Source organism: Narcine bancroftii, chromosome 8, assembly GCF_036971445.1.
Source record: "Narcine bancroftii isolate sNarBan1 chromosome 8, sNarBan1.hap1, whole genome shotgun sequence".
Lineage (NCBI taxonomy): Eukaryota > Metazoa > Chordata > Chondrichthyes > Torpediniformes > Narcinidae > Narcine > Narcine bancroftii.
This window is the reverse complement of record NC_091476.1, coordinates 90,304,989-90,321,250: the sequence shown is the minus strand read 5'-3', so window position 1 is coordinate 90,321,250 and position 16,262 is coordinate 90,304,989. Positions and strand designations below refer to the sequence as shown.

Sequence of the window (16,262 nt, the reverse complement as noted above, 5' to 3'; positions counted from 1 at the left end):
ACTGACTGGGAATAAAGGAGGTCTTTTCTGGCTGCCAGTGATGTCATGTTCCACAGGGTTGGCATTTGGTCTGTTTCTTTTTTCATTATAGGTTAATGATTTGGATGATGGAATTGATAGCTTGTGTCCACATTTGGGATGATTCAAAGGTAGTTGAAAGGGTAGGTAGTGTTGAGGAAGCAGGGAGTCTGTAGAGGGACCTGGACAGGTTGAGAGAATAATCAAAGTGGCAGATGGAGTACAGCAGAGGAAAGTGTGCATTTTGGTGGAAGAGGATTTTCTAAATGAGGAAAGAATTCAGAAAGTGGAGTTCCAAAGGGACTTGGGATTCCTAGGGTGGGATCCCGAAAGGTTAACTTGCTGATTGAGTTGGTAGTGAGGAAGGCAAATGCAATTTTAGCATTCATTTCAAGAGGACTGGAAGGTAAAAGCAAGGGCTTGTGCTGAGGCTTTTAAGGCACTGGTTGCAATAATGTGGGCAAGTTGGACTAAGGCAGGAGGGCATGTTGTTCGAAGTAAACAAGCTGGGCCTGTTTCCCAGCTGAGATTCTAATTCTATTTCGATGAGATGGAAAAAGTGCAGAGAAGATTTACTAGGATATTGCCCAGACTTCACGAACCAAGTTACAGGGAAAGGTTAAACAGGTTAGGACTTTATTCTCAAGAGTGAAGAAGAGTGAGGGAGATTTGATAGAGCTATTTACCTTTGAGGAATATAGACAGAGTAAATGTCAGTCGGCTTTTTCAACTGAGGGTAGGTGAGATGAGATACAAACCAGAGGTCATGGGTCAAGAGTGAAAAGGGAAAAGTTTAGAGAAACCTTGGGGGGGAACTTCTTCATACAGTGGTGGGAATGAGCTGCCAGCTGGTGGTGAATATGGGCTCAATTTTAACATTTGAGAAGAATTTGAACAGGTACACATTTGGGAAGGGTATAGAGGGGTATGGACTCGGTGCAGGTCAGTGAGATTGGGCAAAATAATAGTTTGGCACAGACTAGATGGGCTGAAGAACCTGTTTCTGTACTGCAATGTTCTACGGTTCTCAAACCCTTGTTTACTTTGGGCTGAGTTTAAAATTCCAAGGTTAATGAGATCATTATCAAGTTAATATAAAATAATCTTATTGATTGATTAATTCATTGAGTTGATATGAACCTATTTGAACAATAAAGTTATCAGTTAACTCTGGTGACTATTATAGTATTACCAAACTACTTGGTCAGGTGCAAATCCTGTGCAGCACATTTGCATAATGTTACCCTTTCCTGGAACCAAGACCTCACTGGTCATTACTTGGAATGTATTATGTCCAAGAAATTGTTGCGATGGCTTGCAATATTTAAACAGATCAATTTTTTGCTCCCTTTTCCAGTAATTCCAGCAAGCTAGTTCACAGAACTGTGCAAGCTTAATGATATTCCATTGAAATTCTGCTTTTTCAAATGTAGAAACATTTGGCCTTTTCGCACTGCAACATAAAATGAAGATTCCTGGGAACCCTCCCATAAACTTGCGTTGTGAAAAGGTTGGCCTGTGAATTTTAAATAGCGTCATGGCCCCGGGAAATTTTCCTGGACCACCCTTTCCCTGCAATATGAAAAGGCAAATGGCCAAGCAGGGGAAGCCTCATGATGTCAGTGCTTGTGCGCTGTGTCACATAGGCGATTAACATTAAAAGATAGTTTACTCCTGACAACAGCGGGCTGCTTCGGCACATAGCACAATGCGGGATGAATAGACATTCTCATTAACCATAATTCCTCATGTAGTTGGATTTCTCAGAGCAGTTCCAGCTGCATGAGGGATTATGGGAAATGAAGACATGCCGACATGTGAGGAGGTGCCGGGCGACTGATGGACGGTGGGGTGAACTTGACTTTCTTGCCTGTGAGTGCATAACGTGTCATTGGTTGGGGGTGGGACCCCCTCTAAATTGACAGGGAGGGCAAATTCCCAAGAATTTGGACCGTGGAGTGAAAGGCCCTGGAGGTCCTGCGTTCCTGAGAATTTCACCAGGTCCAAGTAGAGTCACCACTCACCTGCAGTGTGAAAAGCCCTATTGTTTCTATGTTTGGGGAGCATTGTTCCCACATTTTGGCCTGACCAATTATAAAGGTTTTAAAAAGTTATATGGGTCCCCTTCAGCGAAGTATACTTGCTGTCCATAAAGGCTGATGGAAGGTATATTACTTTATTTCTTATTATAATAATTTGGTTGGGGGGAGGGGAATTTAATTCCTCTATATTGGAATAAATGTATTTTAAATCCCATTGCTTTATATGTTCTTCATTCCTACTTCAACTTCATTTATTTCTTGGGAACAATACACTTTTATTTCACAGTTCTGTTGTCCCTACATTTCCACAGAAACAGCTCTGTAGTGCCTGGCTCTCTCCAGTAATGGAAAATCTCTTTGTCTTAATACTGAGTGAAAATTACTGATGAATTACTTTCGTAACAGGTGTTTTTTACTTGAACAGGTGACCCCTCATTGCATGGAGATGTCTGGTCCTGGTTGGAATTTATCCTGAACTCCACCTTCAGTGCTTTGTGGATATTGCCTCTCTTTGTTCTAAGTAAAATAGTGAATGCCATCTGGTTTCAGGTAAGTACAGTAATACTCAGCCATGGAGCAGATTTACACTGAAAATGGTTCATTTATAGTCTTGAGGCTGAGTATTCTGTGGCAATTGTTACGAGCCCAGAGGACCCATAAACCCAGCAATAGGTATTCGCCAAGACAAATGGTTATTTAAACAAAAGTTGCTTTTAAAACCCAGCTCAGCGCGGACATTGGCAACTTCAGGGGTTTCTACGAGGCTCTAAAGGCTGTGTACGGCCCCTCACCCCAAGTCCAAAGCCCGCTGCGCAGCTCAGACGGCAAAGTCCTCCTCAGCGACAAGATCTCCATCCTCAACCGATGGTCAGAACACTTCCAATCTCTTTTCAGTGCCAACCGCTCAGTCCAAGATTCCGCCCTGCTCCAGCTCCCTCAACAGCCCCTAAGGCTAGAGCTGGATGAGGTCCTCACCCAGGATGAGACATATAAGGCAATTGAACAACTGAAAAGTGGCAAAGCAGCAGGTATGGATGGAATCCCCCCAGAGGTCTGGAAGGCTGGCGGCAAAACTCTGCATGTCAAACTGCATGAGTTTTTCAAGCTTTGTTGGGACCAAGGAAAACTGCCTCAGGACCTTCATGATGCCATCATCATCACCCTGTACAAAAACAAAGGCAAGAAATCAGACTGCTCAAACTACAGGGGAATCACGCTGCTCTCCATTGCAGGCAAAATCTTCGCTAGGATTCTCCTAAATAGAATAATACCTAGTGTCGCCGAGAATATTCTCCCAGAATCACAGTGCGGCTTTCGCGCAAACAGAGGAACTACTGACATGGTCTTTGCCCTCAAACAGCTCCAAGAAAAGTGCAGAGAACAAAACAAAGAACTCTACATCACCTTTGTTGACCTCACCAAAGCCTTCGACACCGTGAGCAGGAAAGGGCTTTGGCAAATACTAGAGCGCATTGGATGCCCCCCAAAGTTCCTCAACATGGTATCCAACTGCACGAAAACCAACAAGGTCGGGTCAGATACAGCAATGAACTCTCTGAACCCTTCTCCATTAGCAATGGCGTGAAGCAAGGCTGCGTTCTCGCACCAATCTTCTTCAGCATGATGCTGTACCAAGCCATGAAAGACCTAAACTATGAAGACGCTGTTTACATCCGGTACCGCACGGATGGCAGTCTCTTCAATCTGAGGCGCCTGCAAGCTCACACCAAGACACAAGAGAAACTTGTCCGTGAACTACTCTTTGCAGACGATGCTGCTTTAGTTGCCCATTCAGAGCCAGCTCTTCAGCGCTTGACGTCCTGTTTTGCGGAAACTGCCAAAATGTTTGGCCTGGAAGTCAGCCTGAAGAAAACTGAGGTCCTCCATCAGCCAGCTCCCCACCATGACTACCAGCCCCCCCCCCCCACATCTCCATTGGGCACACAAAACTCAAAACGGTCAACCAGTTTACCTATCTCGGCTGCACCATTTCATCAGATGCAAGGATCGACAACGAGATAGACAACAGACTCGCCAAGGCAAATAGCGCCTTTAGAAGACTACACAAAAGAGTCAGGAAAAACAACCAACTGAAAAACCTCACAAAGATAAGCGTATACAGAGCCGTTGTCATACCCACACTCCTGTTCGGCTCCGAATCATGGGTCCTCTACCGGCATCACCTACGGCTCCTAGAACGCTTCCACCAGCGTTGTCTCCACTCCATCCTCAACATTCATTGGAGTGCCTTCATCCCTAACATCGAAGTACTCGAGATGGCAGAGGCCGACAGCATCGAGTCCACGCTGCTGAAGATCCAGCTGCGCTGGGTGGGTCACGTCTCCAGAATGGAGGACCATCGCCTTCCCAAGATCGTGTTATATGGCGAGCTCTCCACTGGCCACCGTGACAGAGGTGCACCAAAGAAGAGGTACAAGGACTGCCTAAAGAAATCTCTTGGTGCCTGCCACATTGACCACCGCCAGTGGGCTGATATCGCCTCCAACCGTGCATCTTGGCACCTCACAGTTCGGCGGGCAGCAACCTCCTTTGAAGAAGACTGCAGATCCCACCTCACTGACAAAAGGCAAAGGAGGAAAAACCCAGCACCCAACCCCAACCAACCAATTTTCCCCTGCAACCGTTGCAACTGTGTCTGCCTGTCCCGCATCAGACTTGTCAGCCACAAACGAGTCTGCAGCTGACGTGGACATTTACCCCCTCCATAAATCTTCGTCCGCGAAGCCAAGCCAAAGAAATATGAAAATAAAATCAAACTTTAACTTATCACTATTGACTTACTTAACCTAACATAAGCCCCTTCTAATTCTAAATGTGCGTATATGTAATATGTGTGTAAGTTCAGAAAAGTTCTTTGGTCCACAGTCCAATCTCACTTTTCATTCCTCCAAGTTCACTGGTTGTAGGCAATTCTTATACTGTGCACAAAATTTAACATAAAGTTCAGCAGGCTTTGGTGCTTGAAAGTTACTGCTCAGGAAGGTTCTTGACGTTTTTCAGAGAGATTTGTTATTCCAGGACATCCACAACTGATCTACTTCAATCAGCCACTCCAGTGTCTTGCTGATGGAATTTGCCCCTTCAGGGTTCTCCAGATAATAACCTCTTTCTTTCAGGTCACCACAGAGTTCATTTTTGATTCTCTTATTCCAAATGAAGCATTAGACAGCCAGTCCTCTCCTTTTGCATGAAGCACAAGGGCTTTGTGCAGGCCGTCTTCCAAAATGGGGCTTTCCACAAGTTTGCCAGCTTGTCCTGTTGCTGTAAATGTAGAATGATCTCACTCTCGCTCTCTCTCTGAGATTTTTCATCTGTTGCCTTTTGTAAACAACAATTCATTAGTGAATTCTCTTGAGCACTCTTCAAAGCTCTTGCAAAATCTGTGGAGCCGCTATGTCTAGCATGGGCAGAGCTCCAGTATTTCAAATAAGATCTGTTTTAAAGTGTTTGTATGTAACCTACTCTAACAAACTTTTCTCAATTTATCTCCCAAAAACATACCTATATACTCTGTCACACAATTGAGACATTTCCTGAGTCATCGGAAATTTTTTCCAGTATCTTGGCGTGAGAAGTGTAATGGAATCCTGATCATTTGTAGATATGAGTGTAATTTTTTTATAACACGAAGGAAGATGGACATCATCCTGGACAAAACAGCCAGCATATAGCGTCTTATCACTCCATTCTGCCTAGCTCTGCTAGCTTCAGTATGGGACCTGTAAGCATGACTGCAATAACTCAGTCTTTATTACACCACCTCCCAAATTAGTGAGCTCTGATGTACTTCTACAGAATGGTAACAGGCCCTTCAGTCCAACAGGTCATGCTATTCATCAAGGTGCCATTTCCACTAATACCATTTTTTTTCCCCATTCTCCCTACACCTCCCTTCTTCCACTGCCCCAGAATCCACCACTCACCCACACATGAGGCTAATTTTCAGGGACTACCTACCAAGCAGTACAATTTTAGGATGTAGGATGAGGGGGGACCTCATGGAGACATTTTGGATGGTGTAGGTCTGGATAGAGTAGATGTGACCAAGTTGTTTCCCATGGTAGGGGAGTCTAGGACAAGAGGCCATAACTCCAGGATAGCAGGGCATCAATTTAAAACAGAAATATGGAGACATTTCTTTAGCCAGAGGATCATGAGATTGTGGAACATTACCAAAGGTGGCAATAGACGAGTTCGTTGGGTGTATTTAAGGCAGAAGTTGGCAGGTAAGTCAGGGCATCAAGGGTTATGGGGAGAAGGCTGAGAAGTGGGGCTGAGTGATTAAGTGGCAGAGCAGACCTGATGGGCTAATTGGCCTACTTCTGTTCTTGTATCTTGTGAAACAAGAGCATCCAGAAACCCACGTGGTCACAAGGAGAACATGCAAACTGCATTAGGAGATTACTGGAGGTCAAGATTGAACTTTTCTACAGCTTTTCTACAAACTGCATCATTGTGCCATTCCAGATACACATTAGTAAGCTATCACTTGTGAGATTTCCTCTTAAGTTACATCCCATCACATCTTGAAATATATCATCTGTCATTCATTGTCATTCAAAATCCAGAAGCTCTTGTGCTGCAGGATTAATTTCAACACAGACACCAATGATTCAGGGTAGCAATGCACTTCTATCTTCTTAGGGGTGGCTAAGAGATTGCAAGTCCCAGGAAGACATAAAGTGAAAAGGCTTGAAATTAATCATTTGTGTGATTAAAAGTACAATGTTGAATTTATCAAGCTCTCCAGAGAGAACATGTTTCAGGTTAATGATCCAAAATCAGATTTTAAAAGTATGGGTGAAGATGAAAATATTAACTACAAGTTTTTAAGACAACAGTAAGAATAATTCTTGGGGTGGCACGGTTGGTGGGGCAGTTAGTGCAACACCTTTACAGCACCAACGATCGGGACTGGAGTTCAAATCCCACGCTGTCTGTGAGGAGTTTGTACGTTCTCCCTGTGCCTGTGTGGGTTTTCCCTGGGGGCTCCAATTTCCTACTGGGGTGTAGATTAATGTGGTGTAAATTGGGCGGCACGGACTCATGGGCTGAAATGGCCTGTTACCGTCCTGTATGTCTAAAAAAAATTTTTTTAAGGTGTGAAGCAGTAAACCTACTACCTTTTAGCAATTCAAAAAGAATGGTCAGAAGCTTTACTTTTCCAAAGCTCCTTGATAAATTCACTTTGGACAGGAGAATTTTTAAGATGTGTGGAATGCAATCACTATATCTTTGACTCTCACATTAAGAGACAGTAAAATCCCTGGTGTAAGGTACCTACAGGGATTGTAGATGCTGCCTATGCAAAATTTCTGGTTCCCTAAGACTCACTCCTACAATCCCTAATTAATACAACAGCATTAAGAATAAATAGTTTAAAAGATTATGTAAAGTTCACTTTAATCAGGTTATTCCAGTAACTTACAAAATTTTAATTCGAACCCCAGTCACTGGTGCTGTAGCAGTGTTGCACTAACCACTATGCTAATCGTAACCTCCCTCCCCCAGGTTTGCAGGTAAAGCCTTACTAATAAAGGTAAAAACTCCTGCTAGGCAGGGATAAGGGGACATTTTGTGAGAGTCACCCTAACAGCGAGCGACATTGGCTGACTCTTCATCCTGAGCGACACCACTTTATTCAAACAGCTGTTGCAGGCGGAGATCAACCGGGATGCTCCACCAGCTGAATCTTTGCTCCCATCTTCACCAAGGGTTTGTGTGTTGCTTTTAAATTTTTATTTATTCTTATTTGTTCCAATTATTATTTATTTCCTCTTTTTTGCCATTTGCTTGAATTAATTCTGGATAATGGGGATTTTACTGTATTAAACAATTTTCACAAAGTTTCTACTTGACCAATATAGAGTGTCCTCTCGCCCAGCAAGGATGCATCACACAACCCAAGTTCAGATTGGCAGACCCAAGTCTTCGTATTCGTTAGCCATTTCAAAGCTTTGGCCTTATTCTGTTGGTAACTCCTCAGTTAATAGGTACTAAGATCTACCAAGCTTCCTATTCTTTTGATGTTGAGTTTACCTTTATTTTTCATAACATTACCTTGTAGGATCATTACGAGTAACATATGAAATATGGTAACACAGATCTATATTTTCATAGTCTTGGAACTCTGGTCTTAAATCCCACCCTGCACACAGAACAAGGATAGAGGTCCTTCTTGCCCTCACCCCTCACCCTACCAGTGCCCGCATTCAGCGCATTATCCTCCATCTCCACCAGTTGCAACTTAAGCCCCCCATCTGATCTGTACCTCTGATGATAAACCATCAACATCTAGCATGTCAGCTCTTTCTTGTTCAGTTTCCAAAGACAGAGGTTTAGAATGTGAAGTCACCTTAATCCTAATGAAATTGCGGCTTGTTCATTTTTTTTTTCCTGAGGATATGGCAACTCTGTAAAAAGCTAACATTTATTGTGCATTCTTGGTTCTCCTTAGAAAAAAAATAATGATAATAATATTGATCAGCTTCAAATGTTATGCAATGAGATATTTTCTCATAAAGATTCTCATAATGAGATTATGTGCTGAGATATTTTCCCCCATGATGATTGAGCGATGCCAATTACATGTCCAAATCAGGATGGTGTGCAACTTGGAGAAAGGCTTTGCAAGTTCCTTTGTATGCAGTGTATACTCATGATGCACAAGTAGAGGCATGGAGATTTCGTATGGTGTTTCCGAAATGTTCCAGCAGAATCTGTCTGGAAATTTAAGAGCATTCTCCTTAACCTAACTGAAGCCTATTGCTCTTGCCAGCGATCTTTATTTCTGGGATATATAGATCCGTTAAATTGGTACAATTCCAGAGGGAAGTTAAAAAGACCTTTACGTTTAATACCCAAAATATTAGGGTCAGGAATTTGGAGGCAGAGGGGATGCGAAATTTATAAAATAACCTGAAACCTAAAAGAAGACCAGCAGCTGAGAAGTGGGAGTAATGTAAATAATTCTATTTTTGACCAGCACAGACACATCAGCTGAGCATTTCAGTCTCAAGGATTCCAATTTGCCTCGTGCTCATATTCAAACCTTCCTTATAATAATAGTATCATATTAGTAAGCTTCATGCTTATGAGAAATAAGTCACTCGCCTTTGTAGTGGGAGCCCCACACGTACAACAGAATGGTGTGCAGCCGCAACAGTTAAGCAAGTGCATTACCAGAGGGTATAGCCTCCAACGATGTTCTAGTCCTCCAGCTACAAGCCAGGCACCAGCAATTAGGAAAAACATGCGAATAAGAGCCTGCGCTTTTTTATGGCACCTGACACCCGAGACTGAAAAGGGGCATCGCTACCGTATCCCAGAAGGCTCAGCGTGAAACGCGCAGTGGGAACTATAAAAGATAATAAAGGTACTGATTCCTGATTCTACTGTTTCCAGTGTCATTTATGGCGTAAATTTACTTGCGTAAGGTAGTGCCGTCAGGTAAGCCACTACACCTTCAAAATCCTCGCCTTAGTTTGCTCGATAATGCCTTTCATGTGGTGACCCCAGTTGTCTTTCTGTTTAGTTATTACTCCTTCCATCCACCCTACTGGCCACAGAAGGACAGCTTTGATGGTTGCAATATTTCTGCGTACTCTCTCTAACTCCACCAAAGTCATGCACAATTAGATTTTTCAGAATGGAAAACCATCCTTAATATGTAGTTTTCAGCTGATAAGATTGTATTTGCAAATGGAAAGAGATAACAAATAGGTATTGAAAGGTGTCTGATATTTGAGGGTAAATCATGGGTAGTAAAAGACATTTAATTGTGAAACTACAGAAGGGAAATAACTTGTGAACAATTTGTTAAAAAGATTGATTTAAATGTTTAAAACAGCCATTCTCAACTTTTTTTTTGCTCTGACACCCTTGGGACTCTACTCAAAGTGTATGGGCCCCCTTCCCTGTGAAGCAGTCAAGTTTCATTAGTTCTTCCGTACTTCTCTCCTACCGACTACATAAAACAAAATTTAAAAAACATTTTATGATTTCAATCTGTTCCCTTGTCCTCCTTAAATGTGCTATGGCCCCCAGGGAGGCTGGTCAAAAGCAGCAATCATCTTGGGAGATGGATGTTTCCTTGAATATTTGCAAATTTGATAATTAATATTCTGATGGGAAGTGAAAGACAGAAGAAAGAACAATTTTACAAAGCATGTTTTACAAGTGATAGAAATAATGAATGATTGTGTAAAACTAGAATAATATAGGCATCAATCCAGAATGCTCAAATGTTCTGATTATACATGTCTTGCTTTGAGTCCCTTGAGCTGTTGTCAACTATCTGGTTGTTTCTTGAGTGGTTTTCCAAGGCTGCCGTTGACATTATTGTATTGGTTATGACCACAATAGGAAAAATTGTGGTTCTTGTTGGAATTTAATACTACATGTTGTTTATTTAATCAGAATCCCAATGGTGAGATTCTATTTGATCAAATGGTTCCTAAAACAAGTTTTATTTCATTAAAGAATATAATTGGTTATATTTATATTATTCATGTATTATTATTTTATATCAACTACAAGCCATCTGAGCTCCGTTCTCAGTTACTTTTAAGTCTGAGGTTTAGGGGCTACGATTTCGTACAGAAAATCCAGCACAATGCTAATGGAAAAATGAAAGGAAACATCGATAACATGATCTAAAGGTAGGAAAACTCTGGGATTGCATAACATTTGAAGCAATCTATAAAGAAAATGGATAAATCCTGCACCTTCAAAGATCAGAGCCCAGAGAGGAGGCTGCTAACGCGCAGAGATGCTTGAAAGAAAAAAAAAGCCTTAGTTGCCGGAGGATGGCTATACTGTAAAACCCCCCGGTATCTGGCACCTAGGGGAATTGGTAGACGCTGGATAAGTGAATTTTCCGGATGCTTGAAGTTGTGTGGGTTGACAAACTAACAATGAGATGTGCCAATTTTTAAACTTCTGTATTTTTTACCTATTTATTTTCCACAATTTTTTTTTGGCCAGTTACTTGAAGTTGCCGGTTACTTGAATTCCAGATAACAGGGGTTTTTCGGTACCTGTTCAATTCACATTAATACAGACTTAATTGTTTATAATAAAATCCAAACACTCAGTAGACATGTGATCTAAAACATTAATTATGTTTCTCTTTCCACAAATGTTGCCTGACCTGAATGTTTCCAACAATTTTTGTTTTCAGATTTCCAGTTTATTTTTGTTGAACTTTTTATAACATTGCCTCATTTTCTGCAACATCATTTGATGTGTTAACAGGACATTGCTGATCTAGCATTTAAAGTGTCTGGGAGGAAAGCACAACCCTTCCCCAGTATAAGTAAGATCATCGCAGACATGCTCTTCAACCTACTTCTGCAGGCCTTGTTCCTCATTCAGGTATGATTAGATCAGGAGCACAGTGCTAAATTAATAAAGTGATCAAACTCTAAGATTAGAGTGGGTGTAGTTTTCCTTGTCAGCAATGAGATTACTTTTATGTTTGTAATTAATTGAACTGCTTGTTTAAACACAAATGGGCCGTTGATGAGAAAAGTAATCTTTTGGTCCATTCTGTCAATAGGTCTCAATTTCTTTATAGAAATATACTAGTTGTACAAGAAAGTCTGTAGATACCAGGGTCAAGTGTAATGCACAAACAACGCTGGAGAAACTTAACAGGTCAGGTAACATCCATAAGAAATAAACGGTAACCAGCATTTCGGGCCTGGGCCTTTCGTCAGGTACAATGAAGGATGCAGGCCCAAAATACTGGTTACCCTATGGATGCTGTATAACCTGCTGAGTTTCTCCAGCACATTGGTGCATTGCGCAGATTTGTTCCAGCATTTTCCTTCTTCGCAAGATTCTATTTTCAAACCGTGACGAAGAGCAGTTTTATTAGTAAATGCAAACCCTTGGAGGGAAAAAAGACTTTTGTCTTTGGAGTTTACTGCAAAACTACTGAAGTACATTTTGAAATAAGGCCACTGTTTCAATGTAATGTAGGAAGTCCACCAGAGGGATTAATATGAGCTAAGACACTGGAGAAAATAAACTGTGTATGTTTAAAATTACGCCATGGAATTTTTTAATGCCTATCTGAAGAAGGAGAATGTTCTTCAACTCAACATATCAGGCAGAAGAGGGCATTTCCACCAGAGGAACACTTCCTTTGTAGGGTGCTAGTCTGGACTTCGTGCAGTGGGACGTACCCACAACCTGGTATCTTAGCTGTCAGTGCATTCACAGGGTTCAAGGTTTGAGGACAGGATTGGTTATGTGACACTATTTTTACTGTTGACCTTTATTTCTTACTTCCAGGGACTAATTGTGAGTCATTTTCCAATTGAAATCATTGGTCAACTGGGGAGTTTGTTCCACATGTCAATGCTGTATTCACTGTACTGCTTTGAGTACAAGTGGTTCAACAATGGTAAGTATAGTTTGTGCCCATGACATTTGATAGCAACTCAAGCATGAAGGAATGTAGTCGCATGAAATTAAAGATGATGATTGGGGGAGGGGGGGGTGGAATGTGACAATGAGCTTGTCTATTGTGCCCACTTGTAAAGTTTATAACATTCCAGCATCCACAACCCAACCAACTCCATAACCTCTCTGGGGACAGGGAAAGCAAGAATAAACGTATTAATGGAGGAAAAACATAGTTTTTAAAATATTTCATTTCAAATGAAAACCATGATACATATAATCAAAAAAGATAAATGTTACGAACATATCTCCCCCAACCCATCCCCCATACCTCCCACCCATATCTACCCCCAAGAAAGAAAGAAAAAGAAGGAAAAGAGATATAAACCACAATAACATAATTGGATGAGCGTAACATGGCCGGAGAATTCACAATTTTAAACTCATATAATCCAAATAAGGGCTTCAAATTTTGATTTAAAATAAAATATAATTATCATGTAAATTATACATGTCTTTTTCCAATGGAACACAAGATCTCAATTCCATATGCTATCTATGTAAACTCAAATCAATCTCATTTTTCCATGTAATCGCTATACATTTTCTTGCAACAGCTAATGCCAATCTCAAAAATGTTATTAGAAATCTAGTTAATCTCAATTCCCAACTCAATTTTTTAATACTACCTAACAAAAATAATAAAGAATCCAATGGAATTTTAACCTTAAAAATATGCTTTAATAACTCTAAGTCACATCCAAAAACACTACCATATCACATGACTAAGTAGAATGTATAAAAGAGCGTACTTCCTTCTGACATCTAAAACATAAATCTGAAGATAAATTATATTTCTTTAATTTTTCAGGGGTTAAATATTATTAATTAATAAAATTGTAATGAACTAATCTGTATCTCACATTAATAATCTTAGTCATACTATCTTTACACAAATTCCTTCAATCATCTTGATTAGTCACAATCCCTTAATCTTTTTCCCATTTTGACTTGTTGAATCTTAATAATGAGGATCAGATTTAAACTTCCCTTGCACCTGCTTAGATAAAGGCCTATTCTTGTATATTACAGTTTCTTCTTCTGTACCTGGGTAGATTATCCTGCTCTTACAGTTAACCCTACGATGTCTCCTTCTTCCTCCTCCGTCAATACTGACGGCATTTTGACCTGGCTGCGGGTTCTGGTCCCCCCTCCCGATTGTCTAAGTTCACTGGGCCGTGAGAGGTCAGGTCCCCCCTGCTACATGGGCTGAACTCTGTATAGCGCGCATGCGCGTTTGCTCCTCATACTTGGGAGGAGGACATCTTCAGGCTCCAGAGCCATCTTGCCTGACACTCCGCGATGTTGGCACCGGGGTCAACTGAGGCTTACCCAGGGACTATCATTATGGTCTCAGAATAAGAGAAATTGACTCCCCAGGCTCCATCTCGAAGGTAAGCCCCAAGTCCTTCAGTACTTCAAAGTTGGTTCTGAGTCTATTTTTTTTTTACAGTTTGCGCTTTTGTCTTCCTCATTATTGCCTTCAAAAATGTGTTAACTTTATACTCAATATTTTTAAAAAAAGTTTTCAAAAACTTTAAAATCGAGTTTTTAATAGTTCTGTTGGTAGAGGTGTCTTCCCTCGTCTCCCGCCTATGCCATCACGCCATGACCCCTCCATGGAAAAACACACTTGGGGAAATTCTTCATAAAAGTCAAAGTAGATCCTAGGAGTATGCGGATCATCTGACCCAGTTGTTTTGTTGTCTGCATTAGGAACTCCTCGTAAGTGATAGCAGTAGAGTGATAACTACTTCTCAATATACAAGTAGATTTTCTTTGAAAGAGATTGCATCCTGACAACTCGCTTCATCCTTCATATGTGTGATGGTTGGTTCCTCCTCAGCAAGATACCGCTTTTAGAGGAGATTCTGTTCTCTGGATGAACAGTAGTTTAAGGCAAACCTGGTAATGCCAAAAGCACGCTATTGTGACATTTTATTACAGGACTGTGCTGGAATGCTGGTGAAGCAAAGGTGAAAGGAAGAAGCACTGTGCAGTTGCTTCGTAACTAAGCTACTCACTCCTGAGTAATGGACGATGGAGCAAAAAGTTACTAACAAGACTATGTCCCAACACAAGCCACTAGGTAGTGTTAGGAGCCCAGAGGACTTCAAAACCCAGCAGGAATAGAAATTCACCAAGACAATGGTTACTTAAACAAAAGTTGCTTTTAATTTTCTTTAAACATAATAACAGGATAAATCTTTAACTTATTACTATTACCTTAACCCCCTTCTAATTCTAAGCACACATATATAGAAAGTTCTCTGTTTCACTGTCCAATCATTCACTTTTCACTTCTCCGTTCACCGGTATCAGGCAATTCTCATACTGTGCACAGAATTTAACATTTATGAATCTTCACCAGGCTCCGGTGCTTAAAGTTAAATAATTACCTCTCAGGAAGGTTATTGTTGGTTTCAGAGAGATATTTGTTGTTCATTGGACACCCACAAACTGATTTCTTTCAATCAGTCACTTCAGTATCCTGCCAAAGAAACTTACCCCATCATGGGTTTTCCAAATGATAACCTCTTTTTCCAGGTCACCACAGAGATCCTCGATTCCGTTATTTCAGGAGAAACTCTACCCAGCCATTTCCTCTTTTATGGACTACAGGGGTTTTTAACAGGCTGAACTCTGAACTCACAACCCATCTTCAAAATGGGTTTTTTCAACAAGCCTACCAGCTTGCCATTTTGCAGCCTCAACTACTACTGTAAAACTGACTTCTCTCTCTCAATCATCTGTTTGTTTTTCCTCTCTCTGCTTGCAAAGATCCCCAATTGATGCATGCTACCTGACTACAGTTAACATTAATTGATATAAATCTGTTGGATACAATTAACTCTTGTCACATCAAGAAGGTTCAAGATTAGATTCCACATCTGATAAATGTCAGCAGTTGTGTGATTTTTGTTTGGGAGAAATTCAAGGCCTTTTCTCTGTCTAACAAAAATGTACAGAAAATATAGGCAGCAGACTTGATCTTCACAGTCCAGGGTGAGAGTCAAGGGAATGTGAGATGCTTCCTTTTCAGTGACCAATATGAGAAAGCAAGCATGTACAAAAGTGGATGATTTTACAGAATTCAATTTATTTATTAGCAATTTAGAATAATTATTTCAAAAACACAAATTCCAACCCTTTTATCCTCTAATTTTTAATTGTGAGGTGTCGCTATAAGATTGATATCGTTCCATGGGCACTGTCTCACCTCTTCCCACACTCACTGATGTTGATGGCTTCCCAGGGATTCTGCAATCACTGTCACCTTCAAAGTACGCTAATCAAATGATTGCCCAATCCTATATGAAATGAGGTGGTCATCTACTCCCTGGCATCACAAGACATTGGCTTTCTCTGATTTAACAACACATCACACCTTTGGTCAGGTGTACCTGTTGTAGATATAAGAAGGACCCACGGAGCTCCATAATTTGTATTGAGATGAGATACTGAATTGCGTGGTCTCTATTAGATAACTAAAGTTTTTCCTATTTTCATTCCATTAATGTTTTTATTAAAAAGCAAAGGATTGATCAAAGCACTTGTTTTTTGTGTGTATGTAGGAGTGGAAATGCACCAGCGGTTGTTCAAGATTGAAAGGAATTGGCCCTACTACTTTGGTTTTGGATTACCTTTGGCTGTTCTCACTGCTCTGCCCTCGTCATACGTGATCAGGTTTGTGTTGTGCAGAAAATGTCT

General features: G+C 40.9%; 1 protein-coding gene across 6 annotated transcripts in view; it reads left to right on the top strand.

The window, feature by feature from the left end:
* The window catches only part of ei24 (EI24 autophagy associated transmembrane protein), a 61,240-nt gene that overhangs the window by 23,858 nt on the left and 21,120 nt on the right, over window positions 1-16,262 (top strand). For 5 of the 6 annotated variants that reach the window (XM_069894461.1, XM_069894462.1, XM_069894457.1 and 2 more), the window contains exons 6-9: window positions 2,485-2,609; window positions 11,337-11,456; window positions 12,381-12,492; window positions 16,127-16,238. In XM_069894461.1, coding sequence (XP_069750562.1) covers window positions 2,485-2,609; window positions 11,337-11,456; window positions 12,381-12,492; window positions 16,127-16,238 — 469 coding nt within the window. The remainder of the gene's footprint in view (window positions 1-2,484; window positions 2,610-11,336; window positions 11,457-12,380; window positions 12,493-16,126; window positions 16,239-16,262) is intronic. The other variant, XM_069894463.1, reaches the window with a different exon arrangement.